Raw genomic sequence first — 26,199 nt, forward strand, 5'->3', positions numbered from 1 at the left:
ATGCCTGCCGCTACGTTAACCAACATGGATCCAATTTGCTTTTGAAGCCCCGGAGGGGTGGGAGGAGGGAGGCCGAGGGCGGGGTGCGCAGGCTTTGCGTTGGCGCGAGTGTGTCCGGGAGCGGGAGGAGGCGCCAAGGTGCGGGCTGCGTGGCTCTGCGCCTCGCGGGCTGCGTGTGCGTGTGTCCCTGTCCCCGCGCCGCGGAGCCGGGCGCTTCGAGGGACCGCGCGTCACCTGACTCCGCCTGCCCCTCGGCTCCCCGCTCCCTCCGGCTGCCAGGTGCCAGGGGGCAGCAGGCTGGCGCGGCGCCCCGGGGCCCTGCGGAGCGGCATGGTACCCCTGGATTGCAGCGGCCGTGGCGCGGCGCCAGATCCCGGAGTGTAGGCATTTGGGGGGCGGGGGAGGGGCGCGCCAGAAGGAGCCAGCGAGCCGGCGAGGAGCGCCGGGGAGAGGCAGCGCGCCGCGGGCACGGACCAGGGGGGCTGCGCGCGCGCGGGGAAGATGTGAGCGCCCGGAGGGGGTCTGGCTGGTCCTCCGGAGCACCATGCAGAAAGGGATCCGGCTCAACGATGGCCACGTCGCGTCCCTGGGGCTGCTGGCGCGCAAGGACGGCACGCGCAGAGGCTACCTGAGCAAGCGCAGCGCGGACAACGCAAAATGGCAAACCAAGTGGTTCGCGCTGCTGCACAACCTGCTCTTCTACTTCGACAGCGACTCCAGCCCCAGGCCCTCCGGCCTCTACCTGCTGGAGGGCTGCGCCTGCGAGCGCGCGCCCTCCCCCAAGCCCGCGCTCGCCGCCAAGGAGCCGCCGGAGAAACAGGTGAGGCCGCACCTGCCCTGCCGGCGCGGGGGAGGAGGGGGAGGAGGAGGGGGAGGAGGGAGGGATCGGGGCCTTCCGCCGGGCCCCGCGGGACCCAAACTTTGGTCCCGGGGCGCGGAGCGGGCAGGGGGCGCGGCTGCCCTTCACCCGCCACTTCTGGGGGAGGCAGGACGGAGGGATGGCGGCGCCGGGGAGCTGGGAGGGAGACGGGGTCCGGGGGGCATGACGGCGATGGGGAATGTGAACCCACATCCGGCCCAAAATGGTGCTCCCGGGGAGGAGCGCCCGCCTGTCTGCCCGGACCCGGGAGGCGCGGTGGCGGGGAAGGGAGAAGGGGGTTGCTCGGAGCGCAGCGTCCCTGCCTCCCCGCAGCCGCCGGGAGGAGCGGGGGCGCCTTCGCGGGCTCTGCCAAGTTCGCGGGGGCCGGTTGGGCGCCATCGCGTGGTGACGGGCTCCCCGCCGGTCCTGGTCCCCGCAGCACAGCCAAGGGGTCCAGGCGCCCCGCTGGCGCACGGGGCCGGGGTTGCGGCGGAGGGGAGGCCGCGGGCCGAACCAGTGGGGGCGCCCTCCTCCCCGCCCCCCGCCCCCACCCCTGCGTCTCCACCTCCGCCGCCGCCAGTGGCCGCCACCGCCGCCGCAGTCCCGGCGCCAGGGTTTGCTGAGCTGCCAGGCGACGGGCCTGGCCTGGATCTGCAGGGCCGGGCCGGTGGGAGAGGGGGTGGGGGTGCGGGCACCTGCAGGCCGGAGCGGGGACCCCCAGACGGGGAGAGAGCAGCTTAGGCGCAGGGCGCGCCCTCCTGCCGCCAGGATGGACCCGACAAGACGGGCGGGAAGGGGCCTGAGGGGTCCCAGGAGCCCCGCCAGCTGGTCACTACCCAGGGAGCACCCCCAACACACACACACAGGACACCACTTGCCCAGGTCATGCCAGGTGTTGGGGCTGCCTCGGCGTCGCCAGCAACTCTCAGAAGCCCTGGCTCCATCCAGACCCGGGGTGGGGGCGGGGCGGGGGCGGGGCTGGCCGAGATAAAGCATTGCTGCCGCTGCCTCCCCCCCCCCCCCCCCCCCGCTGCCCTCAACCTGGAATATTTGGGGGTGGGGGTGGGGGGATGGGGCCAGTAGGGGCTCCCTGATGCCAGAGCAGAGCGTGCATTCGGGTCTATAGGCCCCCAGGGGACAGCCAGACCCAGGCCCAGCCTGACACCCATGACCTGCCCCTCCCCCGGCCTCGGAGCCTTCCAGAACACAGCCACCCCTTGCCAGCCAAAGCCCCCCACCTCTGGGAGACACTGGTGGCTGGAGGCATCAGCGGGAACCCACCTGGGCCCTCAGCCCCTGCTCAGAGCTGAGCTCCCTGGGAGGGAGGCAGGGAGAGAGGGCGGGAAAGACTAACCTCCTGGGGGGCTTGGGTCCCCCCTCCCCCTCGGAAGCCAGGAGCAGGCCTGAGTCTGCGGCTCAGCTCTGCCACTTCCTGGCTGTGTGACCTCAGGGAGCACACTCAACCTCTCTGAGCCTCCGTGTGTGATCCACAAAATGGGGGTCCCCACACCTAGCATTCTGGGGGGAGGGGGTGTGAGCACAATTAAATAACACGTATGAACACGTACTCATGACGCATTTGAGCTGGATCTAGATCCATCTCAGCTGGGTCTGAATTATATCCCCCTGGACAGGGAATAAAGGCCTGGCACAAAATGTAAACGCCGAAAGGTCCCTCAGACATCATACACCCCTCCTTCCCATTTTTTTAAATATATAAACTAGAGGCCCGGTGCACAAAATTCGTGCAAGGGGCTCAGCTTTTGCAGCCCCTCCCCCCCACTTCTGGAAGGTGGTTCTGCTGTCTGGTCTAATTAGCATATTATGTTTTTATTATTATTATTATATGTTTTTTTAATTACCTTCAGAGAGGAAGGGAGAGGGAGAGAGAGAGATAGAAACACCAGTGATGAGAATCACGGATCGGCTGCCTCCTGCACGCCCCCTACTGGAGATTGAGCCCGCCTCTCGGGCCTGTGCCCTGACCGGGAATCGAACCCTGACCTCCTGGTTCACAGGTTGATGCTCGGCCTCTGAGCCACGGCAGCCGGGCCTCCTTCCCGTTTTGCAGAGAGGGACTGCAGCGCAGAGCGGAGGGAGCTAGCCGAGGTCTCGGGGCATCGGTGGCGGACGCAGCCCTGGGTCTCACCCCATGTCTAAGAATTCCTGGAGAGGCGACGGGTCCTCTGCGGACTGCAAACCACTCAGCTCGGGGCTCAGGGCCTGGCTCAGGCCAGCAAAGGATTGTGGGAGGAGCAGAAGCGGGAAGAAAATGGGGGCGGAAGGGTGGGCGATGGCCTGGTGCCCCCCAGCTCAGGTGCAGATGCCCATCAGGGCTGCCTTATCTCTGAAGACCCTGCTGCTCTGGCCTGTGTGTGTCTACGAACACGGACAGCTTGTTCCCGTCTCGGTCTTGGAGTAAAACAAATGACCCTAGCCGTTAGCGGCTCCATGTTTCCCCTGGGCCTGGGTGCCCTGTGCCCCACCACCACCACCACCCAGAGCTCTGGCCCAGTGCCCAGCTCCATCTGCCTTGCCTTGGGGCCCCCAGGAAGCTTCTGACTCCAAACGTGCTGGCGCGTGGCCGGGCACCCACACCAGGAGGCCTTCAGGAGGCTGACCATGTGACTGGACTGGCTAGTATCTGTGAAGATGCGGTGTTAGTCAAGATGTGGTTCTTATCCAGGTGTAAACAGGCAGCTTCCACCCAGAAGGACCACGGACAAGTTTCTGAAGGAACAGAAACCAAACCTTGGCTGGGAGCGCCCCCAAATAGGGGGAGTGGGTCGGGGACGGAGCACATAACAGGTGCGCAGGAAGTGGGTCAGGGATGGAGCACATAGTAGGTGCGCAGGAAGTGGGTCACGGATGGGGCACGTAGTAGGTGCACAGGAAGTGGGTCAGGGATAGAACACATAGTAGGTGTGCAGAAAATGGGTCAGAAATGGAGCACGAAGTAAGTGCGCAGGAAATGCCTACTGAAGTGAACTTGCTGGTGCATCTCATTCTAATTCTGCATTTTACGTATCTATCTATCTATCTATTGTATCTATCTATCTATCTATATATGTATGATTGATTTTCCACAGAGAGGAAGCGAGAGGGATAGAGAGCTAGAAACATCAATGAGAGAGAAACATCGACCAGCTGCCTCTTGCATACCCCCTACTGGGGATGTGCCTGCAACCAATGTACATGCCCTTGACCGAAATCGAACCTGGGACCTTTCAGTCCGCAGACCGACGCTCTATCCACTGAGCCAAACCGGTTTCGGCTGCATTTTACGTCTTAAGGGCCAACTGGGCTCAGAGGTCTGAGGCTCCCAGGCCTCGTGGAGCTAGGCTGGCACCGCCAGGCTCTGGTGCCCACTGGCGGCTGCAAGGCCCCTCCGTGGCCTGGGCCCTGTTCCCTCAGCACCGACCCCCCTCTCCTCTGCGCCCTACAGCCACATCCTGGAGGCAGAGGCCCCTGAACTTGAGAGTTTGGGTTCGGCTTCTCTACTGGTTGCCCCTTGAGATTCCTTGCCCTGCCTTTGGCATGGAGTTACCCCAAAACTGGCTTTTCTCACCCTCACTGCCAGCTCCCTGGAAAAAACCTTCCAGCCCCAGCTTCTAGCGAGGGGGAGAGGGGGCCCCAGCGCTCACCGCCACCCAGGAGGGGTCACAGTGTGGACCCCAGGCTGCCCCTGATTCATGCTGGACAGACTGTAGAGTAGGGGTGTCGAACTCAATCAGAGAAGGGGCCAAAATCTAAAATCCAGCCTAAATCGCGGGCCGAATGGTTTACTGAACAGTCATAAACTGTCATTGTGATGGAAACGCAGCGGAGTGCAGTGATGACAGCGCGGTGCGGGCCACATTGCAAGGCCTGGCGGGACGGATTTGGCCCGCGGGCCCTGTGTTTGACACATGTGCTGTAGAGCCACTAACTCATTGAGCCCTCAGAGCTCCGGGAAGCAGGCACTATTAGTGCCTCCATTTCACAAATCAGGGGGAGCAGAGAGGGGGGTACGAAGAAGTATAGGCAGCGTGGCCAAGTCGGCCAACTAGTTAAGTTTCATTACAAATGAGGGGACACGGACAGCTCCCTCACCAGAGCGTGGGCAGTGCTGTGGGTGGGGGTTCTGGAAGCTGGGGGACCCACAGTGCCTGCTGGGTGTGCACCCAGTGGCCACGTGCTGGGAGCTGTCCCTCCACCCAGCCGCCCATTCAGACGCTCCGCATCCGTGGGGTTGGTTCCCCTCCACGCGCATAGGACCACCAGAGGCTCCCACAGCCCTTAGATATGAAGCAAAGCCGGAAGTAGAGCCTAAGCGCCCCGCCCCCACGGGTCCTAGACCCCGCCCCACATGCCCGCTCCCGCCCCTAATTGGTCTTGGCCCCGCCCACACACCTGATCCTGCCCCTACTTAGCCTTGGCCCCGCCCACACACCTGGTCCCGTTGCTACTTGGTCCTGGCCCCGCCCCCACCTGGCCCTAGCCCCGCCCCTTTCCCTGAGGCAGGAAGTAGCTCAATTCCCCGGTGGATTCTGATCTACAACTGCTCTGAGGATGTGTGTGTGCCTGGTTTACGGAGGGGGGTGGCAGTGACTGAGATGTATGCTCTGGGTTTTACACACACACACACACACACACACACACACACACACTAGAGGCCCAGTGCACAAATTCGTGCACCAGTGGGGTCCCTCAGCCTAGCCTGTGAAATCAGGCTGAAACCGGTTCTCAGACATCCCCTGAGAGGTCCCAGATTGCCAGAGGGCTCAGGCCAGGCTGAGACCCCACTGGTGCACAGTCAGGGCCGGGGAGGGAGGCTGGAGGTTGGCCAGCCAGGGAGGGACCAAGCGAGGGCTCCAGGGTGTGTCCAGCCCGCCTCGCCCAATCCCAATCAGCCGGACCCCAGCAGCAAGCTAATATACTGGTTGGAGCATCTGCCCCCTGGTGGTCAGTACATGTCATAGTGAGCGATTGATCGGCCCTAGCATATCATTAGCATATCATGCTTTGATGGGTTGAATGGCCGACCGGATGACTGAACACGTAGCATATCAGGCTTTTATTATATAGGGTTTTTGTTGATTGCAGAGAAGAAGGGAGAGGTAGAGATCGAAACATCAACGATCGGCTGCCTCCTGCACGCCCCTTTTGATGGGAATCGAACCTGAGACACTTCAGTCCGCAGGCCAACAACACTCTACCCACTGAGCCACACCAGCTAGGGCCATTCTCTGGCTTTCTGACCCCCCACATCCAGCCTCTAGGCCACCGAGGTAAAGACCAACCCCGATGTAGCGGAAGAGGTTGAGCTATGAGCAACGCAACATGGAAACCCCAGCCCGGAAGGCCTGGGGCCCCAGGACTAACCATATGGGGTGCCCCTCTCCCACCCCCTAAGGTTGCTTGAGATGAAATCAGATTGCATTGTGCAGCTTGGTTCATGTTACCTTAACAGGGACAAGAAAGGCCAGGTCCCTGCCTCTCTGCTCCCCCTCCCCCCGCCTAAACTCTCACACGGGTGTGACTACCATTGGGGGGGGCCACCGGGCCACACCTGCCCTGGGCCCTGTGGGTCCCCGCAACTAGGAACCCTTGAGCCTTGTGATCAAAGTGCTCCCAGGGGAGAGGGGCCTGGGGGTCCCTATCAGCAATGGCCACGTGCTGGGAGCTGTCCCTCCACCCAGCCGCCCATTCAGACGCTCCGTATCCGTGGGGTTGGTTCCCCTCCACGCGAATCGGACCACCAGAGGCTCCCACAGCCCTTAGAAATGAAGCAAAGCCGGAAGTAGAGCCTAAGCGCCCCGCCCCCACGCTCCTGCCCCTAATTGGTCTTGGCCCCGCCCACACACCTGATCCTGCCCCTACTTAGCCTTGGCCACGCCCACACACCTGGTCCCGTTGATACTTGGTCCTGGCCCCGCCCCCACCTGGCCCTAGCCACGCCCCCACACCTGGCCCCCACCCACACACCTGATCCTGCCCCTACGTGGCCTTGGCCCCATCCACACACCTAGTCCCATCGCTTCTTGGCCCTGGCCCCGCCCACACATTTGGCCCCGCCCAACCTGGTCCCGCCCCGTCCGGCTTAGGCCCCGCCCCCAGCCCACGGACTGACCAAGTTCCCGCTCTGCTGGCCTTCGCCTCAAGCCGCCTGCCCGCTGCTCCCTCCGCTCGGCCCTCCAGGTACCTTCCTCCCTGCGCTCGCTCACCAGTGGGGGGTCCTCACGCGGGTGCGGGCCCGTCCGCAGGAGCTGGCACGCTGCCTCGACTGAGGCAACTCAGAGTCCGCGAGGGACCGAGGCCTGCGGGGGCGCAGGGCTGCTCTGTGTGAGGGGCTCCGAGCAGACCCTCGGGGAAGGGTGGCGGTGTCCACGCCCTAAAGGAGCCGGTGGGACCCTGGTCACAGGCGCCCGCAATCCCCACAGAGCTGGTGGCGGTGGCAGCGGCGAGGCGCGCGCAGCAGGGCCTGGTGAGGCCTCGAGCCCCGTCTCGCGAGGTGTCAGGGTCTCGCGAGATCCGAGTTGGGCAGCGTGAAGGCGGGAAAAGCTCATTCCCCTCTCTCCCCGGTCACGTGAGCAGACTCGGTCACGTGAGCAGACTTCCGCAGAGGCAGGTTCAGGGCACGTGCTGCGGCCTGGCCTGTCAATCAGAGCATCCCGCTTCTGACTGCAGCGTGGACAAGGGGTCCGGGGGCACATTCTCTATTAGCTTTAAAGAGCCACCTCCCGCCCTGGCTGGTGTGGCCCAGTGGATAGAGCCCTGGCCTGCGGACTGAAGAGTCCCAGGTTTGATTCCGATCAAGGGCATGGATCTTGGTTGCGGGCACATCCCCAGTGCAGGGTGTACAAGAGGCAGCTGATAGATGTTTCTCTCTCATCGATGTTTCTAACTCTCTATCCCTCTCCCTTCCTCTCAGTAAAAAATCAATAAAACATATTTTTTTAAAAAACAAAAATTTTAAAGACATGAAAAGTAAAATAAAAAGTCACCTGCGCCCAAACTCTATGTGCCCTTCAGCCGTGTCTTGTTGGACCAGACCCAACATCCCTGGTCCCAGGACACACAACTCATTGTCCCTGTTGGCCCATTTCTGAGATGGCAAAACTGAGGCCCAGAGATGTTCCCGTCCCTTGTTTGCAGTTACAGAGCCCACAGGTGAACCCCGGCTGCCTGACTGCTCCCTGCACGAGTTTGGTTTAATCATCTTTTTATTGATGTCAGAGAGGAAAGGAGAGGGAGGGAGAGAGAAACATCCATGATGGAAGAGAATCATGGATCGGCTGCCTCCTGCACACACCTCCCACCCCACCCTTACTGGGATCGTGTCTGCAACCCAGGCTTGTGCCCTTGACCGAGAATCGAACCCGGGACCCTTCCGTCCACAGGCCGATGCTCTACCCACTGAGCCACACCGGCCAGGGCCAACACCTGAGCTTTTGGCTACATAGAGACGTGGGCTGGGGTAAGCAGTTTGAGTTTATCGTTCTCTGCCAAGATACCCAGAGGGGAGCAGGGAGAGAAACACAGCGAACAGGCGGGAAAACATGTCGCCGTGACTTCGCCAGGTGGCCGCTGTGCCTGCTGGGGTCCCACGGGTGTTAGGGAACACGCGCGAGGCGTCCACGGCCCCCGGGCCCGATGCCCGGGCCCCGTGGGAGCCGGGAGCCGGTGCCTGCGCGCAAGCAGCCAAGAACAGAGCTTGGCCCCCGGTGTTTATGTGGGAGCTGTGCCCGCGGGCTGGGCAGGGGCCCAGAACACTGCCAACGCCCAGGCTCCTCCGGGAGGGCCGCCGTCGTGCAGGGAGCAGCTGGGAGCCCTGGCCGCCCCCGCTGCCCGGCCCCCACTCAGAGCAGGCCCTGCAGCCCGGTCCCCCTCGAATGCACAGCCTCTGCTCCCCGCTCATCCTGCCGCCGCCTGCAAGGCTCCCTGGGCCTGTTTCCCCATCGGTGAGATGGGTTCCATGAGAGAGCCTGCCTGCAGCCCTGTCCTGAGGAGTCACCAGTGGCTCTACCCACTGGGCCACACTGTCTCAGCACAATGCACACAGTAGGTCTTCTCGAGAAACGGCAGCTGGCACACAGTCAGCTTCCACCTTACGACCGGGTCCTCCTCAGGGAAGCGGCAGCTCATCTGGGCCTCTGGCAGGTGACTCATGCAGGCTGATGCTCTATCCATTGAGCCACACTGGCCAGGGCAAAACATCTATACTTTATAAAAGGGTAATATGCTAATTAGACCAGACATGCACGGAGGACCTGCATGGATGACCCCTTAAACATAATATATATTAACATATATATATATTCACACACACACACACACACACACACACACACATATATATATATATATATATATATATATATATATATATATATATATATATATTTAAGGCCCTGGATATAAAGGGAGATTGGCACATTGTGTGTGTGTTTGTTTTAAATATATATATATATATATATTTTTAATTAAAATATATATTTTATTGATTTTTTTCAGAGAGGAAGAGAGAGAAATAGAGAGTTAGAAACATCGATGAGAGAGAGAGAGACATCAATCAGCTGCCTCTTGCACACCCCCTACCGGGGATGTGCCTGCAACCAAGGTACATGCCCTTGACTGGAATCGAACCTGGGATCTTTCAGTCCGCAGGCCGACGCTCTATCCACGGAGCCGCACCGGTTAGGGCAGTGAAAATATTTTTTTTAAAGACTCGATCTCACTAATCTGGCAAAGCGCAGGCAGAACCAATATTCCCCCTGAAGAGAGTGAGATAATTGTTTTCAACAAGGTGCCTCCGAGCGGCGTTTTTAATGTTTTCCGAATTGGAAAATCCAGCACAGACCTGGACATAAAAAGCCGCTCAAAATTAATTTTAGAAGCGCGAGTGAGCGGCATCTCCTGCTTCTGCACGCGGAAGCGGGAGGGAAGGGCGGACGGCCAGAGAGTTGGCAGGAGGGAGGGGGCGGCAGGCTGTGAATGGGAGGACAGAGGGGGCAGATGTGGGTGAGGGACCAGCCCAGCGTGACATCGGGGGTCTGGGGCTGTCAGTACACATGAACTGAAGGAACGAGAGCCCGGTCAGAGCTGCTTAAGCGACAGCAAGGACTGGCGCGCGCGCTCTCTCTCTCTCCCTCTCTCTCTCTCTCTCCCTCTCTCCCTCTCTCTCTCTCTCTCTCTCTCTCTCTCTCTCTCTCTCTCTCTCTTTAAATATATTTTATTGATTTTGTACAGAGAAGAGAGAGGGACAGAGAGTTAGAAACATTAATGAGAGAGAAACATGCATCATCTGCCTCTTGCACACCCCCCACTAGGGATGTGTCCGCAACCGAGGTCCATGCCCTTGACCGGAATCGAACCCGGGACCTTTCAGTCCGCAGGCCAATGCTCTATCCATTGAGCCACATCGGTTGCGGCTGGACTGGCTCTCTTGGAACCCGAGTCTCTGAGGCCTGGACAGCAAGCTGCTGCCCCGCCCCGCTTTAGCTCCAGCTTCCTGGCGCCCAGCCCTCTGCCCCTCGTCCCCCCCCCCCCCCAACCGAGTGCGGACCCCAAGCCTCCCCTGTCCACAGCCTTCCCCTTTCACACCCCAAGGCCACGTCCGGGGCCTGGCCGGACGGTGGGTGCCGGAGAAAGCGTGTTCTCCCTGCTCCTCTCTCTGCCTTCTCGCTGTGTGGCCTTAAGCAGGTGGCTCACCCTCTCTGAGCCTCAGACCGTCACGCTGGTTCCAGTTGGGGAAGGTGGGAATGCACCGACCCCGGGAGACAAGCGTGAGAGAGGGGGGAGCATCTGGGGACCCCCCCCTGCAGCCCTGTGTTCTCCCTGCTTCCGCCTCAAGGGGGAGGGGCGCCCGCCGGAGCCCCCCAACTCAGCGGATGACGTTTCATGCTGTAGCCCCAGTTATCTGTTTCCCAGGAAACAAGTGAGGGACAGTGACTGCAGCAACGCACACGCTTACACATACACATACACACACGCACACGTACGCGTACGCGCACCCCGGCTGCCACCCAGACTGACAATTAACAGGAATGCAGTGAATGTTAGCAGGAGCCGCCTCGGCCTGCTGCTCCCTGCCGCCCGGACACCCAGGGGACACCCAGAAATGGGGAACCAGGATGGCGCCCTCTCTGACCCACAGCCCCGCCATGACCTCTTCCGGATGGATGGGCATGAGGGTCCCGCCCTGCCCCCCCACTGCCTGCCTGGCTCCCCCACAGGCTGCCCCAGCACGTGGCCAGCCACCCCACCTGCCATTTCCCTCTCGGCTAAAAGGCTGGCCCCTCAGCCCCATTCTCTTTTCTTTTTTTTTCTTTTTTTGGCAAGCCCTTATTTATTCATAAAAGCTACCGTTCACCGGGGCCTCTTGCCTCGCAGCTACAGTGCCCTTGATTCAGATGCCAGCGTGGCGAGTGCCAGGTGGCAGCCAAGATGGGGAGACAAGCATTATTCCATTCGGGTGTCATCTCCCTCTTTTTTCAGTCTCAGAGGCCCACTCCATGCTGGCAATTCTATAGGATTGTCGTCCGAACGAACTGAAGGTAGAAGTTAAAGTTGAGCTGACCTCTGGGGGGGGGGAGGGGAGTCGAAGGAGGGGCTTGAAAGAAGGAGGACTCTGTAGGACAGCCTACAGAGTTCCCCTTGCCTTCCTCTGACCTTGCTCCTCACTGCTCCTCAGAGGTCATAATCACACCAGGGCAGAAGCCATCCGAGCGGGAAGATGGGCATCTTTCAGCTCTGTGTTCTGTCCAGGGTTAATTGCATCTTTCCGCCTGAAGGGATTCTGTGTTTCCTAGCAGACACTACAGATATTGCATCTCAGATCGCCTCCTATTTTCCAGCTCACATTTGCATTCATCCGGGTCTCTCTTTCCCTGGCTGCCGTCCCCGCCTTGCCTTCCATCCTGCCCCCCCCCATCGCTCAACGTCTGTGTGTGCCAATTAACTGCCATCTTAGTTTGGTTGATTTGCATACCACTCCTGATTGGCTGGTGGGTGTGGCGGAGGTACGGTCAATTTACATGTTTGTCTATTATTAGGTAAGACTAGAGGCCTGCTGCCTGGATTCATGCACCAGTGGGGTCCCTCAGCCTGGCTTGCAGAATCAGGCCAAAACCGGCTGTCTGGCATCCCCTGAGGAGTCCCAGATTGTGAGAGGGTGCAGGCCAGCCGAGGGACCCCACCAGTGCATGATCGGGGTTGGGGAGGGACACAGGAGTTCTGCCCTCCCGTGGTCAATGCATGTCATAGCGACTTGTCAACCAGTCGGCTGTCTCCCCCCTGGTGGTCAGCGCACGTCATAGCAAGTGGTTGAGCCGCCTTGGCATATCATTAGCATATTATGCTTTGATTGGTTGAGCAGACCGCCAGACACTTAGCACATTAGGCTTTTATTATATAGGATGTTATTTATTTTAGAATATATTTCTATTGATCTTAGAGAGGAAGGGAGAGGGAGAGAATCAATGATGAGAGAGAATCATGGATCGGCTGCCTCCTGCACGCCCCACACTGGGGACAAAGCCTGCTCCCCGGGCCCGCGTCCCCTCAGCCGCGGGTAAGGAGCCCGTGCACGGCTGGGGCAGCGGCGAGGGCTCTGCCAACAGCTGGCGGGGCAGGCGCCATGGTTCGGCGACGCCCCAGTAACCAGAGATCTCGCCCCGTGCAGCACTATTTCACCGTGAACTTCAGCCATGAGAACCAGAAGGCCTTGGAGCTGCGGACGGAGGATGCCAAGGACTGTGACGAGTGGGTGGCGGCCATCGCTCACGCCAGGTGCGTCTCCCCCAGCCCCGGGGTCCACACACGGACGGCTGAACCCTGAGCCTGTGGGCCCGACCGGGCAAACCCACACCTTAGGACGAGGGAAGGAGGCAGCGGAGGAGAGGAGGGGCGATGGGAGCTTGACAGAGACAAGTTTGGGCATCAGAAGGTACGTGAGGTTCGCCCTGGCCCATGTTGCTCAGTGGATAGAGCGTCGGCTTGGGGACGGATGAGTCCCAGGTTCGATTCCCGTCAAAGGCACGGATCTCGGTTGCAGGCTTCTCCCCACCTGGACCCTGGTCAGGGCATGTGCAGGAGGCAACTCATGGATGTGTCTCTCTCACATCAATGTTTCTCTCTGTCTCTCCCTCTCCAACTCTCTCTCTCTCTAAAAAAAAAAAAAAAAAAAAAGGTACATGAGGTTGGGCACTGGCCTGGTACCCCATCCTAAGCAGTCTTTATTTATTTACTTTTATTAATTTCAGAGAGATGAAAGGAGAGGGAGAGAGAAGCATCCATGAGGAGGGAGAATCATCGATCTGCTGCCTCCTGCATGCCCTCTATTGGGGATGTTTCTGCAACCAAGGTACATGCCCTTGACCGGGGACTTGAACCCAGGACCCTTCGGTCTGCAGGCCGGCGCTCTATCCACTGAGCCACACCGGCCAGGGCCAGCAGGGTTGTTCTGAGAATCACGTGGCATCTTGTATGCAAAGGGGACCGGGAGATGACAGCGTCCTCATTTGTCACACATTCTGATCATCAGGATGGAAATAACTGGACTTCCCTCCTCTCCCCCCGCCCCCCAAAAATAACAGACATCAGTCTGGCCCTGGCCGGTGTGGTTCAGTGGGTAGAGCGTTGGCCTGTGGACCTGAGGGTCCCGCGTCCGATTCCGGTCAAGGTCAAGTACCTCGGTTGCAGGGTCCTCCCCGGCCCAGGCCTTGCTCGGGGCATGTGCAGAGGGCAAGCCCATCAATGTGTCTCTCTCACATCGATGTTTCTTTCTCTCTCTCTCTCTCTCTCTCTCTCTCTCAAACCAATGGAAATATCCTCAGGTGAGGATAAGGAAAAAAGAAAGAAAAGTTTAAAAAGTATGTCTCAGTCTGGCGGATGCTATGGTAGCGGAAGTCAAGGGTGTTTCTGGGACGCCCCACCCAGTCAGGGCGGGGGGCGGGGTCCGGAAGGTTCTGGGGACCCAGAGCTAAGCTAGGAAAGAGGACGGAGCTGGTCCAGGGAAGGGCGTCGGGGGGGAGGGGGGCGCGCGCGCAGAGGATGCTCCCAACAGAAGCCCTGTCTGTGCAAAGGCCCTGTGGTGCCTGGGGTGGGGCCGGGGGCCGTGGGAGGAAGCAGTGGTCCGAGCGCAGGGAAGGGGCTGGGCGACCAGTAGCAGCGTCCGGGGGAGGCCAGCCCCGGGCCCGGGCCGCGGTGGGAGCCCAGGGGCGGGGCGGGCCGTGCCTGACCGCCGCGGCCGCCTGTGCCCACAGCTACCGGACGCTGGCCACGGAGCATGAGGCGCTGATGCAGAAGTACCTGCACCTGCTGCAGATCGTGGAGACCGAGAAGACGGTGGCCAAGCAGCTGCGGAGGCAGATCGAGGACGGGGAGGTGGAGATCGAGCGGCTGAAGGCAGAGGTGACTGCCGGCCGGGATGGGGAGGGGGCGGGAGGGCCATAGGACCGGGCGGCTCCCCACCGCGGCCCCGCCAGCCTCCACCCCTGAGACCAGGGATGCTGGCCCAGCGGGAAGGTCCTGGGGTCGGATGTGGATTCAGATCCCACTTCTGCCACCTACGCCTGCAACCTGGAGCGGACCCCTAACCTGTGTGTGCCCCCCCCCCTCTTTTTCTTTTAACTCATTCGTGTTTATTTCAGAGAGGGAGGGCGAGGGGGAGAGAGAAACGTCCAGGATGAGAGAGAATCACGGACCGGCTGCCTCCTGCACGCCCCACGCTGGGCATGGAGCCCACAGCCCGGGCCTGTGCCCTGAGCGGGAATGCAGCCGTGGCCTTCTGGTTCGTAGGTCGACGCTCACCGCTGAGCCGCGCCCCCGGCCGGCCCCTGTGCCTCCCCTTCTTGTGGGCTTTCTTACATCTACCCCTCAGGGCTGCGAGGTTACGTCTGGGTAGATTCCTATTCTGGGATGGCACACCCACGGAGTAAGCCTTCCGCGTTACCAGCCTAAGGCTCCGGGGGTGGGCGCCGACGGATTTTGGGCCTGCTGGCGCCCAATTGCAATGCCCTTGTCACCCCCACACATCCAGACCTGGGGAACCCTCCCAGGCTCAGAGGTCCCCTCCTGGGGACTCCCTGCCCTGCCCCTTCCTGCCTGGCACATGGTAGGTGCTCAATAAGGACGTTGGACACATGGCACTCAGTAAGGCCATTGGGCACATAGTAGGCGCTCAATAGGGGTGTCGGGCACACGGTAGGCGCTCAGTAGGGGTGCCGGGCACACAGGAGGCGCTCAGTAGGGGCGCTGGGCACACAGGAGGCGCTCAGTAGGGGCGCCGGGCACACAGTAGGTCTCCTCAGTAGGGGCGTCAGGCACACAGTAGGGGCGCCTGGCACACAGTAGGCGCTCAGCAGGGGCACCGGGCACACAGTAGGCTCTCAGTAGGGGCGCCGGGCACACAGTAGGCGCTCAGTAGGGGCGCTGGGCACACAGGAGGCGCTCAGTAGGGGCGCCGGGCACACAGGAGGTGCTCAGTAGGGGTGCCGGGCACACAGTAGGTGCTCAATAGGGGCGCCGGGCACACAGTAGGTGCTCAATAAGGGCGCCGGGCACACAGTAGGTGTTCCATAAGGGGGTCAGGCTCTGTGGTGGGCACCGGAGAAGCAGAGGTCTGACTGTGGGTCCCAGAGCGCCTTTGGCACAAGCATGGAGCTCAAGGGCCCCCGGCTCCGGAAGTGAGTCATTTCGAGGCCGACGTGGGTGTGGGCTGGTGCTGCCTCTGCCCCAAATCAGGGGTTCCGGGGTCGGACGTGGGGGTTTGGAGGGCAGAGAAGGGGTGGTGCAGGGGCGGCTGTGAGGGTGTGCGGCAGCGGAAGCCTGTTTGTGGGAATTTTTAAAAAAATATATATATTTTACTGATTTTTTACAGAGAGGAAGGGGGAGGGATAGAGAGCCAGAAACATCCATCAGCTGCCTCCTGCACACCTCCTAGTGGGATGTGCCCGTAACCCAGGCACACGCCTTTGACTGGAATCGAACCTGGGACCTTTCAGTCCTCAGGCCGACGCTCTATCCACTGAGCCACACCGGTTTCGGCCAGAGATTTTTTTTTCAAGGAGACTCTGCAGGGCTGGCTGGTCCAGCTATAGGGCCACCCCCATTCTCTGTCTCTCGCCCACACATACCCCCCCGCAGGGCGCAGGGCACCTGTCTGCTCTGGCCCGGCTCCGGACACGGAGGCACAGAGCCCAGGGCCCAGGTGGCGGGAGGCACTGAGAAGCCGGGGAGTGGCAGGCGGCCCTGTAACCAAGACCAGGTCTTACAGGTCAGAGCTGGGAGGGCTCAGGACACTGGAGGCCGGGCCCAGACCTGGCTCCCTCGGCTCAGACCCCCTGCCAGTTACCTCTCCCCCGGAAGTCGGTGGATTAAAGGGTGCACATTAGGCCGGCGTGGCTCCGTAGTTGAACGTTGACGTAGGAACCAGGAGGTCACGGGTTCGATTCCCGGTCAAGGGCACAGGCCCGGGGTTGCGGGCTCCATCCCCAGTATGAGGCGTGCAGGAGGCAGCCGATCCGTGATTCTCTCTCATCATTGATATTTCTCTCTCCCTCTCCCTTCCTCTTGAAATAGATAAAAATATATCTTTTTTTAAAAAAAGAAAGCCAGTCTTTGGGGCGGGGAGCAGCGGGGGACAGGTAGGCAGTTGAGTCACCAGGCTCACACCATCCCTTCTGCTCAAATTCCTCCTGTGCCAGAGCCACCCGTCGGGCTCCTATCTGCCCTGCAAAACCTCTTCTGGAAAGCCCTTCCCATTTCCGCGGGGGCAGCCAGAGCCGGGCGCTCGCCGGTGAGCTGGCTGTGAGGTCAGCAGGGCAGCTCTCGATGCCAAGCGAGGAAACCAGGGTTCAAAGCCGGCCCACCCACCCCCGAGGGGCCTGCCAGGGCAAGAGCAAGGCTGGCTCTCTGAGCTCACTGGGGCTCCTCTGGGGCCTGGGCCCTGGGTGGCCCAGCCCCCTCCCCCCTCGCTCCCCGCTTAATTGTACCTATTTTTCCCTGGTCCTGCTGTGTGGATGTCCTGGAATGCCTCTCCCTTAGGGACTGCACCGATTTTAAATGCATACGCACGCACACACATACGTACATACACACACATACACATACACGTCGCCCAACTAAAGGGAGAAGGATACCAGGTGCAAATCCCAAACTTTGTGAAGAAAGCAGGCTAGCAGCCCAGCCAGCGTGGCGCAGTGGTTGAGTGTTGACCTCTGAACCAGGGGGTCAGGGTTCGATTCCCGGTCAGGGCACAGGCCCGGGTGGCGGGCTCCGTCCCCAGTGTGGGGCGTGCAGGAGGCAGCCGGTCGATGATTCTCTCTCATCATGGATATTTCTCGCTCCCTCTCCCTTCCTCTCTCTGAAATCAATAAAAACGTATATTTTTAAAAATACATTTTATTGATTTTTGTACAGAGAGGAAGAGAGAGGGATAGAGAGTTAGAAATATCGACGAGAAAGAATCATCAATCTGCTGCCTCCTGCACACCCCACACTGGGGATGTGCCCGCAACCAATGTGCATGCCCTTGACCGGAATCGAACCCGGGACCTTTCAGTCCACAGGCTGACACTACCCACTGAGCCAACTCATTTTCAGCATAAAAATATATTTTTTAAATGTATTTTTATTGGTCTCAGAGAGGGAGGGAGAGGGAAGGAGAGAGAGAGGAACATCCATGATGAGAGAGAATCATGGATCGGCTGCCTCCTGCACGCCCCTTGAGTCCGCAGGCCGACGCTCTACCCACTGAGCCACACTGGCTAGGGGCCGTGGTCGGCAAACCATGGCTTGCGAGCCACATGGGGCTCTTTGACCCCCTTGAGTGTGGCTCTTCCACAAACCACCACGGCCTGGGCCAGTCTGTGTTGAAGAAGTGGTGGTAGAAGACGTTTAAGTTTAAAACATGTGGCTCTCCAGAGAAATGCCAATCGTTGTCCTGTTGATATTTGGCTCTGCGGACTCATGAGTTTGCCGACTCCTGGGTCAGGGCAATAAAAACATATTTTTTTAAAAAACCGGCTAAGACGGCAAACTTTATGTTGCAGACATCTGACCCCCCCCCCCAAAAAAAAAAAACAAAAAAAAAAAAACAAGCATTGCCTGGCCGGTGTGGCTCAGTGGATAGAGCGTCCGCCTGTGGACTGAAAGGACCCGGGTTCGATTCTGGTCATGGGCTTGACCCCCAGTGGGGGGTGTGCAGGAGATAGCCGATCCAGGATTCTCTCTCATCATGGATATTTCTCTTTCTTTCTCCGAAATCAATAAAATATTTTTTAAAAAATATTACTTTAAGCCGAAACCGGCTCAGTGGTAGAGCGTCGGTCTGCAGATTGAAAGGTCCCGGGTTCGATTCTGGTCAAGGGCATGTACATTGGTTGCGGGCACATCTCTGGTAGGAGGTGTGCAAGAGGCAGCTGATCAGTGTTTCTCTCTCATCGATGTTTCTGTCCCTCTCCCTTCCTCTGTGAAAAATCAATAAAATATATTTTTAAAAAATATTACATTAAAAAGAACAGCTGCAGCAGCAGCAGAAAACCCAAGCGTCACGGCAGCCACGGTAGAGGCACGGGGACAGGTTCAGGCCCCAGGGGACGGGACAGGGACAGGGGTCACTCAGCTGGAGCCCAGCGGCCAGGGACCCAGGGGGGCAGGTCCCCCAGACGCGGGCCCAGGCTGGTGTCTGGCCCAGCGACCTCCCCCGGAGCCAGGGGCCTCGGCTCCCCACGCGCCCGTGGCCCTAGCGGCGCTGACCCGGGTGTCTGTCCCAGATCGCGTCCCTGCTCAAGGACACGGAGCGGATCCAGTCCACCCAGACCGCCACCGCCCCCAGCGACGAGGACAGCGACATCAAGAAGATTAAGAAGGTCCGCCGCCCGCCCCCCGCCCCGCTGGGAGTCCAGGGCGCCAGGAGGCTCAGAGGCACCCAGCGCCTCGCCCGGGACTTTGCACTCCTGAGCCCTGGTCCCCGCTCACCCAGGTCCCCCACTCACACTGGTCCCCCGGCCCCCCCCGTCCCCGCCCACCCAGGTCCCCCCTCACCCTGGAACCCGCTCACCAAGGTCCCCCCTCACCCTGGTCCCCCACTCACCCCGGGCCCCCCCCCCCCCCCCGTCCCCGCCCACCCAGGTCCCCCCTCACCCTGGTCCCCGCTCATCCAGGTCCCCCCTCAGCCTGGTCCCCCATTCACCCTGGTCCCCGCCACCCCTGGTTCCCGCCCCCCCGTGGTCCCCGCCCACCCAGGTCCCCCCCACCCCGGTCCCTGCCCCCCGTGGTCCCCCACTCGCCCTGGTCCCCGACCCCCTGATCCCTGCTCACCATGGTCCCCCGCTCACCCTGGTCCCCCCTCAACCTGGCCCCCGCTTACCTTGGTCCCTGCCCCCCTGGTCCCCGCCCCCCCTGGTCCCGGTCCTACCCCCCCCCACCCCCCCACCCCCATCCCCGCTCACCCTGGTCCCTCCGTCCCCCCTGGTCCCCCTCAGAGGCACCCAGTGGTCCCTGGGTGCCTCTGCCCCAGCGCCTGCCCTCCCTGCAGCCCTGGACCCTGCAGCCCATTGGCCCGCCCTGAGGGGTGGGGGGCTCCCAGTGGCCCCAGCCGGCCCCCCCAGCACTGAGGCCCCGCCCGCTCCCAGGTGCAGAGCTTCCTGCGCGGCTGGCTGTGCCGCCGCAAGTGGAAGACGGTCATCCAGGACTACATCCGGTCGCCGCACGCCGACAGCATGCGCAAGCGCAACCAGCTGGTGTTCAGCATGCTGGAGGCCGAGGCCGAGTACGTGCAGCAGCTGCACATCCTGGTCAACAACTTCCTGCGGCCGCTGCGCATGGCCGCCAGCTCCAAGCGGCCACCCATCACGCACGACGACGTCAGCAGCATCTTCCTCAACAGGTGGGCGCCCCCGCCCCCCCCTCTGCAGGGGCGCCCCATGGGGGGGGCCACACCCGCGCCAGGCCTCCCCCGGGACCCCGCCCGTGCAGAGGAGGAAACCGGCCGGAAGGAAGGCCGGTGCCCAGGTCACATGGAGGAAGCCACGCCCCCCCCAAACACGTGGTTTGGGGGGCAGAAGGGCAAAGGGTCCCGCCCTCACAATGTACCTCTAGGGCTGGTTCTGAGCACAGCCCCCTCTGCTGCCCCCCATGAGGGGACACGGGTTGATGTTTGGGGACTTTTAAAATATATTTTATTGATATTTTATAGAGAGGAAGAGAGAGGGATAGAGAATTAGAAACATCGATGAGAGAGAGTCATCCATCAGCTGCCTCCTGCACACCCCCTATTGGGGATGTGCCGGCAACCAAGGTCCATGCCCTTGACCGGAATCGAACCCGGGACCTTTCAGTCCGCAGGCCGACGCTCTATCCACTGAGCCACACCGGTTTTGGCATGGGGACTTTTTAAAAATAAATATTTTTTTATTGGTTTCACAGAGAGAGGGAGAGAGAGAGAGAGAGAGAGAAACATCAACGTGGATCGGCTGCCTCCTGCACGCCCCACACTGGGGATGGAGCCCGCCCCCCGGGCCTGTGCCCTGACCTGGTTCCTAGGTCCACGCTCAACCACTGAGCCACACGGCCGGGCCCCTCTGTGGCTGCAGCCGCCACACCTGAGCGGCGGTGTCCTTCCTGTCCGGTCCCCACGGGCCTGTGATGGGGCTGTGGGCAGGGACACGTCGTGGGGGCAGGCGCACAACACAGGGGCTGCCCTCCCACGGATCGGGGGACCCCCCAGCTCCCGGAAGGGCCAGGCTGTAAGCATGTGAGACCTTGTGGGCCAGCGGGTCTCCCTCAAAACTGACCATTCAGCCCTGGCCGGGCCCCTCGGGCCAACAGAGGTCGTTACAAATGTCAAGGGTTTGGGTGCGGGTTCTGATCTGGGCACAGACAAGAACCCACCAACGAATGCATCCATTGGGGGGACAACAAATCAATGTTTCTCTCTCCCCCACATCAGTCCATTCAAACGAACAAAACTGCCCTGGCCAGTGTGGCTCAGTGGCTAGAGCGTCGGCCTGCAGACCCAAGGGGCCCCAGGTTTCCATTCCGGTCAAGGGCACGTTTCTTGATGGCAGGCTCGCCCCCGGCCCCCAGGCCCTGGTTGGGGCGCGTGCAGGAGGCAACCTATTGATTTGTTTCTCTCCCATTGACGTTTCTCTCCGTCTCTCCCTCTCCCTCCCGCTCTCCCTAAAAATCAATGGGGGAGTGTCCTCGGGGGAGGATGAACCACAAAGCCTCGTCCTGGCCAGCTGGTAACAACCGGCTTTCTAGCCTGGGATGGTCCCAGCTGCTGTTCTGCCTCAGCCCCCAGGGGCTTCCCGATGTCACCTCTGGAAACTCCTAGCCCTTTTTCATCGGGGGCCCCCGTATTCCTTCCGCTCTGCCCCCCCCCCCAAACTACAGTCCGTGGGACCCGAGGGGTTTTCACCGCAGAGAAAGGGGTTCGCTGCTGGAGTCTCCCCGGGGACCCCCAAGCCGTGTACACCTCGGGGGGTGCAGGGGGAGGCACCCCAAGGCAGAGCTCCCCGCTTTCCCTTCCAGCGAGACCATCATGTTCCTGCACCAGATCTTCTACCAGGGCCTGAAGGCGCGGATCTCCAACTGGCCCACGCTGGTCCTGGGTGAGTCCCGGCCCCCCACCTGCAGGGCCCCCCCTCCAGGCCAGGGCGCGTCCTGGGGACACCAAGCGACCCCTGAGGGAGCCCGGGAGGACAGACATGGATGGAGCTGCTGCTGGAGGAGGTGACATAGCCTTCGTTCTTTATCTGCTTCTCCCATCCAGCTAAATAAAGAGCGAATATGCAAATGGTCCTCACTCCCTCACACCATAGGGCTCTGGGGAGAGAGGGATGGGGACCAGCCAGGCCCAGATGAGCTCTGGAGAGAGGAACGGGGACCAGCCAGGCACAAATGAGCTCTGGAGAGAGGAACAGGGACCAGCCAGGCACAGATGAGCTCTGGAGAGAGGAGCGAGGACCAGCCAGGCACAGATGAGCTCTGGAGAGAGGAGCGAGGACCAGCCAGGCACAGATGAGCTCTGGAGAGAGGAGTGAGGACCAGCCAGGCACAGATGAGCTCTGGAGAGAGGAGTGAGGACCAGCCAGACACGAATGAGCTCTGGAGAGAGGAGCGGGGACCAGCCAGGCACAGATGAGCTCTGGAGAGAGGAACGGGGACCAGCCAGGCACAGATGAGCTCTGGAGAGAGGAGCGGGGACCAGCCAGGCACAGATGAGCTCTGGAGAGAGGAACGGGGACCAGCCAGGCACAGATGAGCTCTGGAGAGAGGAGTGAGGACCAGCCAGGCACAGATGAGCTCTGGAGAGAGGAGTGAGGACCAGCCAGACACGAATGAGCTCTGGAGAGAGGAGCGGGGACCAGCCAGGCACAGATGAGCTCTGGAGAGAGGAACGGGGACCAGCCAGGCACAGATGAGCTCTGGAGAGAGGAATGGGGACCAGCCAGGCACAAATGAGCTTGGGAAGAGAGGAATGGGACCAGCCAGGCACAGATGAGCTCTGGAGAGAGGAATGGGGACCAGCCAGGCACAGATGAGCTCTGGAGAGAGGAGCGAGGACCAGCCAGGCACAGATGAGCTCTGGAGAGAGGAATGGGGACCAGCCAGGCACAGATGAGCTCTGGAGAGAGGAACGGGGACCAGCCAGGCACAAATGAGCTCTGGAGAGAGGGATGGGGACCAGCCAGGCACAGATGAGCTCTGGAGAGAGGAGCGGGGACCAGCCAGGCACAGATGAGCTCTGGAGAGAGGAGTGAGGACCAGCCAGACACAGATGAGCTCTGGAGAGAGGAGCGGAGACCAGCCAGGCACAGATGAGCTCTGGAGAGAGGAATGGGGACCAGCCAGGCACAGATGAGCTCTGGAGAGAGGGATGGGGACCAGCCAGGCACAGATGAGCTCTGGAGAGAGGAATGGGGACCAGCCAGGCACAAATGAGCTCTGGAGAGAGGGATGGGGACCAGCCAGGCACAGATGAGCTCTGGAGAGAGGAGCGGGGACCAGCCAGGCACAGATGAGCTCTGGAGAGAGGAACGGGGACCAGCCAGGCACAGATGAGCTCTGGAGAGAGGGATGGGGACCAGCCAGGCACAGATGAGCTCTGGAGAGAGGGATGGGGACCAGCCAGGCACAGATGAGCTCTGGAGAGAGGAGCGGGGACCAGCCAGGCACAGATGAGCTCTGGAGAGAGGAATGGGGACCAGCCAGGCACAGATGAGCTCTGGAGAGAGGAACGGGGACCAGCCAGGCACAGATGAGCTCTGGAGAGAGGAATGGGGACCAGCCAGGCACAAATGAGCTTGGGAAGAGAGGAATGGGACCAGCCAGGCACAGATGAGCTCTGGAGAGAGGAATGGGGACCAGCCAGGCACAAATAAGCTCAGGAGAGAGGAATGGGGACCAGCCAGGCACAAATGAGCTCAGAAGAGAGGAATGGGGACCAGCCAGGCACAAATGAGCTGTGGCCTGGGAGAGGGACAAGCCGCCTACCCATGGGCCCCTGCGGGTGCAGCTGACCCGGGCAAAGCCAGCCCGTGTCCAGGGTTCCTGCAGCCAGCCAGAGGGAGGGAATCCTGGGTCCCGGGTGCGGGGAGAGGCTAAGGCAGTTAGGGACGATCAGGCCAGCAGGGGAGCGGTTAGGGGCAATCAGGCTGGCAGGCAGAGGGGTTAGGGGCCATCAGGCAGGCGAGCAGTTAGGAGCCAGCGGTCCCGGATTGTGAGAGGCAGTCAGACGTCCCGCAAAGGGTCCTGGATGGGAGAGGGTGCAGGCCGTTCTGAGGGACCCCCCCTCCCATGCATGAATTTCGTGCACCGGGCCTCTAGTTTACAAATAATGTCCACGCACCCATGGGCGAAAACTCGGGAACCCCCTGCCGCTCTGCCTCGCCGGGACCCCGCTGCAAACACGGGGCTTGCCCCCAGCAGGGCTGTTTTCTCCCGTTTTGTGTGCTTGCAAACACACTGCATGTAGATTTCGGGTCTCGCCACGGGTGTTTGTAACAGGTCTGCCTGCTGCTGGAGGCGGGGTGCTCAGCACAGCACCCCCTGGCTCCTAACTGCTCACCCGCCTGCCTGCCTACCCCTGTCCTCCAGGGCACGTGTCAGACTCGACAGGGCCAGTGGTTAGCGCACCGGCCCATGGACTAAAGGGTCTCGGGTTCGATTCCGGTCCCGGGCGTGTGCCTCTGTGGCAGGCTCGATCCCGGCCCTGGTCAGGGCGGGTACGGGAAGCAACTAGTCGATGTGTCTGTCTCTCTCTGTCTCTCTCCTTCCCTTCCACGGTCTCTTAAGTATCAGTGGGAAAACATCCTTGGGGGGAGGATTAACAAAAATATACCTGAGATTCCGATGGGACCCCACGTCCCCTCCAAAGGCAGGCGCTGTCTGTGGGGGGAGGCCCTGACCCCGCTGACCCCAGTGACCCTGCCGACCCCACAGCCGACCTGTTCGACATCCTGCTGCCGATGCTGAACATCTACCAGGAGTTCGTGCGCAACCACCAGTACAGCCTGCAGATCCTGGCGCACTGCAAGCAGAACCGCGACTTCGACAAGCTGCTCAAGCACTACGAGGCCCAGCCCGACTGCGAGGAGCGCACGCTGGAGACCTTCCTCACCTACCCCATGTTCCAGGTGCGTCTGCCCTCCCCCCGCCCCCTCACCCTGCCCCCAACCCCCATCCTCGTGCTCCTCGCCGCTCCTCCCCCGCCCAGACCTTCCTCACCTCCCCCAGGTCCCAGGTCCCAGAGCGTCCTCACCGCCCCCCTTCCCCTCCCCCGTCCCGGTGCGTCCCCACCTCCCCGTCCCAGGTGGGCCCCGGCCTGCCTGCGCCACGAGGGAGCCAGTGCGCCATCCCGCAGCCACAGGGAGAGGCTGGCCCTGCCGTGCCTGCTGGGGCTGGAGAAGGGGGGCGGCGGGGGAGAAGGGGGGACGGGGCTGCCCCACAGGCAGGCGCAGTGGGAAGGGGCTGTGCTCCTCCTGGTCCCCAGGCCCTGCCCCTTCACAGGTCCTCCTCGGAGCTGAGGGCACCCTCCCCAGTGCCGCTCTGTGCCCCCTCTCCCCATCCCTCCGCACCCGCCCCCAGATCCCCAGGTACATCCTGACGCTGCACGAGCTGCTGGCGCACACGCCCTACGAGCACGTGGAGCGCAACAGCCTGGACTACGCCAAGTCCAAGCTGGAGGAGCTGTCCCGGTGAGCCCCGCCCCGGTGCCCCCCCCAACAGGGCGGCGCGCGGCCCCCAACAGCCTGACCCCGAGGGGGCTGGGGGGGCCCTCGCGTGCTCAAAGCCCCAGCAGCCCCCCTCTAGGCCCCCTCAGCTCCTGACGCGGGGGCCTCCTGCAGGGCAGAGGGGCGGGGAGCCAGGGAGGGCGCTGCTGCCCCGCTGGCAGGGGCGGGGGCGGGGGCGGGGCGGGGTCTGATTCCGGGGTTTCTGATGGGCCAGTCAGGGGTGAGCCGACCGGAAGAGTGGGGGAGGTGTGCAGGGAGGAGGGTCCGCGGACGGGTACCAATCCCACACGCACTTCCAACGGGGGCTCCTGGCCCTGAGGACACCTGACCCAGGGCACCGGGCACAGGGTGGGCACAGGGCAGGCACAGGGTGAGTACAGGGTGGGCACAGGGCAGGCACAGAGCGGGCACAGGTGCAGACACAGCAGACACAGGTGCAGCAGACACAGGGTGGGCACAGGGTGGGCAGAGGGCAGGCACAGGGTGAGTACCGGGCAGGCACAGGTCGGGCACAGAGCGGGCACAGGTGCAGACACAGCAGACACAGGTGCAGCAGACACAGGGTGGGCACAGGGTGGGCACAGGGCAGGCACAGGGTGAGTACAGGGCGGGCACAGAGCGGGCACAGGTGCAGACACAGCAGACACAGGTGCAGCAGACACAGGGTGGGCACAGGGTGGGCACAGGGCAGGCACAGGGTGAGTACAGGGCGGGCACAGAGCGGGCACAGGTGCAGACACAGCAGACACAGGTGCAGCAGACACAGGGTGGGCACAGGGTGGGCACAGGGCAGGCACAGGGTGAGTACAGGGCGGGCACAGGTCGGGCACAGGTGCCGACACAGCAGACACAGGTGCAGCAGACACAGGGTGGACACAGGGCGGGCACAGGTGCAGGCAGCACCCAGCTGCCCAGGAATGTGGCCTAAGACACTGACCCCGTCCCCCGGGTCCCAGCGTGCAGCCCACTGGGACTAAGGTGATGTGCCAGGACCGCCCTGGCCGGGTGGCTCAGTAGATAGGGCCCCGGCCCTCGGGCTGAAGGGTCCTGGGCTCTGTATCTCGGATTAGGAACCGGCTGTGCCGAGCGTCCCTCCCACACTGCCTGTCCCTGCAG

At 61.5% G+C, this 26,199-nt stretch overlaps 1 protein-coding gene across 1 annotated transcript in view; it reads left to right on the forward strand.

Annotated features, from left to right (window-relative positions):
- The first annotated feature begins 255 nt into the window (after nucleotides 1–255).
- The window catches only part of RASGRF1 (Ras protein specific guanine nucleotide releasing factor 1), a 45,493-nt gene continuing 19,549 nt past the window's right edge, over nucleotides 256–26,199 (forward strand). Inside the window, exons 1-8 of the mRNA XM_036436318.2 lie at nucleotides 256–820; nucleotides 12,525–12,631; nucleotides 14,107–14,254; nucleotides 18,619–18,714; nucleotides 19,480–19,733; nucleotides 21,380–21,459; nucleotides 24,293–24,486; nucleotides 24,938–25,047. Of these exons, the coding sequence (XP_036292211.1) occupies nucleotides 545–820; nucleotides 12,525–12,631; nucleotides 14,107–14,254; nucleotides 18,619–18,714; nucleotides 19,480–19,733; nucleotides 21,380–21,459; nucleotides 24,293–24,486; nucleotides 24,938–25,047 (1,265 nt within the window). The 5' untranslated portion in view covers nucleotides 256–544. The remainder of the gene's footprint in view (nucleotides 821–12,524; nucleotides 12,632–14,106; nucleotides 14,255–18,618; nucleotides 18,715–19,479; nucleotides 19,734–21,379; nucleotides 21,460–24,292; nucleotides 24,487–24,937; nucleotides 25,048–26,199) is intronic.

The sequence above is a fragment of the Pipistrellus kuhlii genome, unplaced genomic scaffold, assembly GCF_014108245.1.
Source record: "Pipistrellus kuhlii isolate mPipKuh1 unplaced genomic scaffold, mPipKuh1.p scaffold_m20_p_134, whole genome shotgun sequence".
NCBI classification, from domain to species: domain Eukaryota; kingdom Metazoa; phylum Chordata; class Mammalia; order Chiroptera; family Vespertilionidae; genus Pipistrellus; species Pipistrellus kuhlii.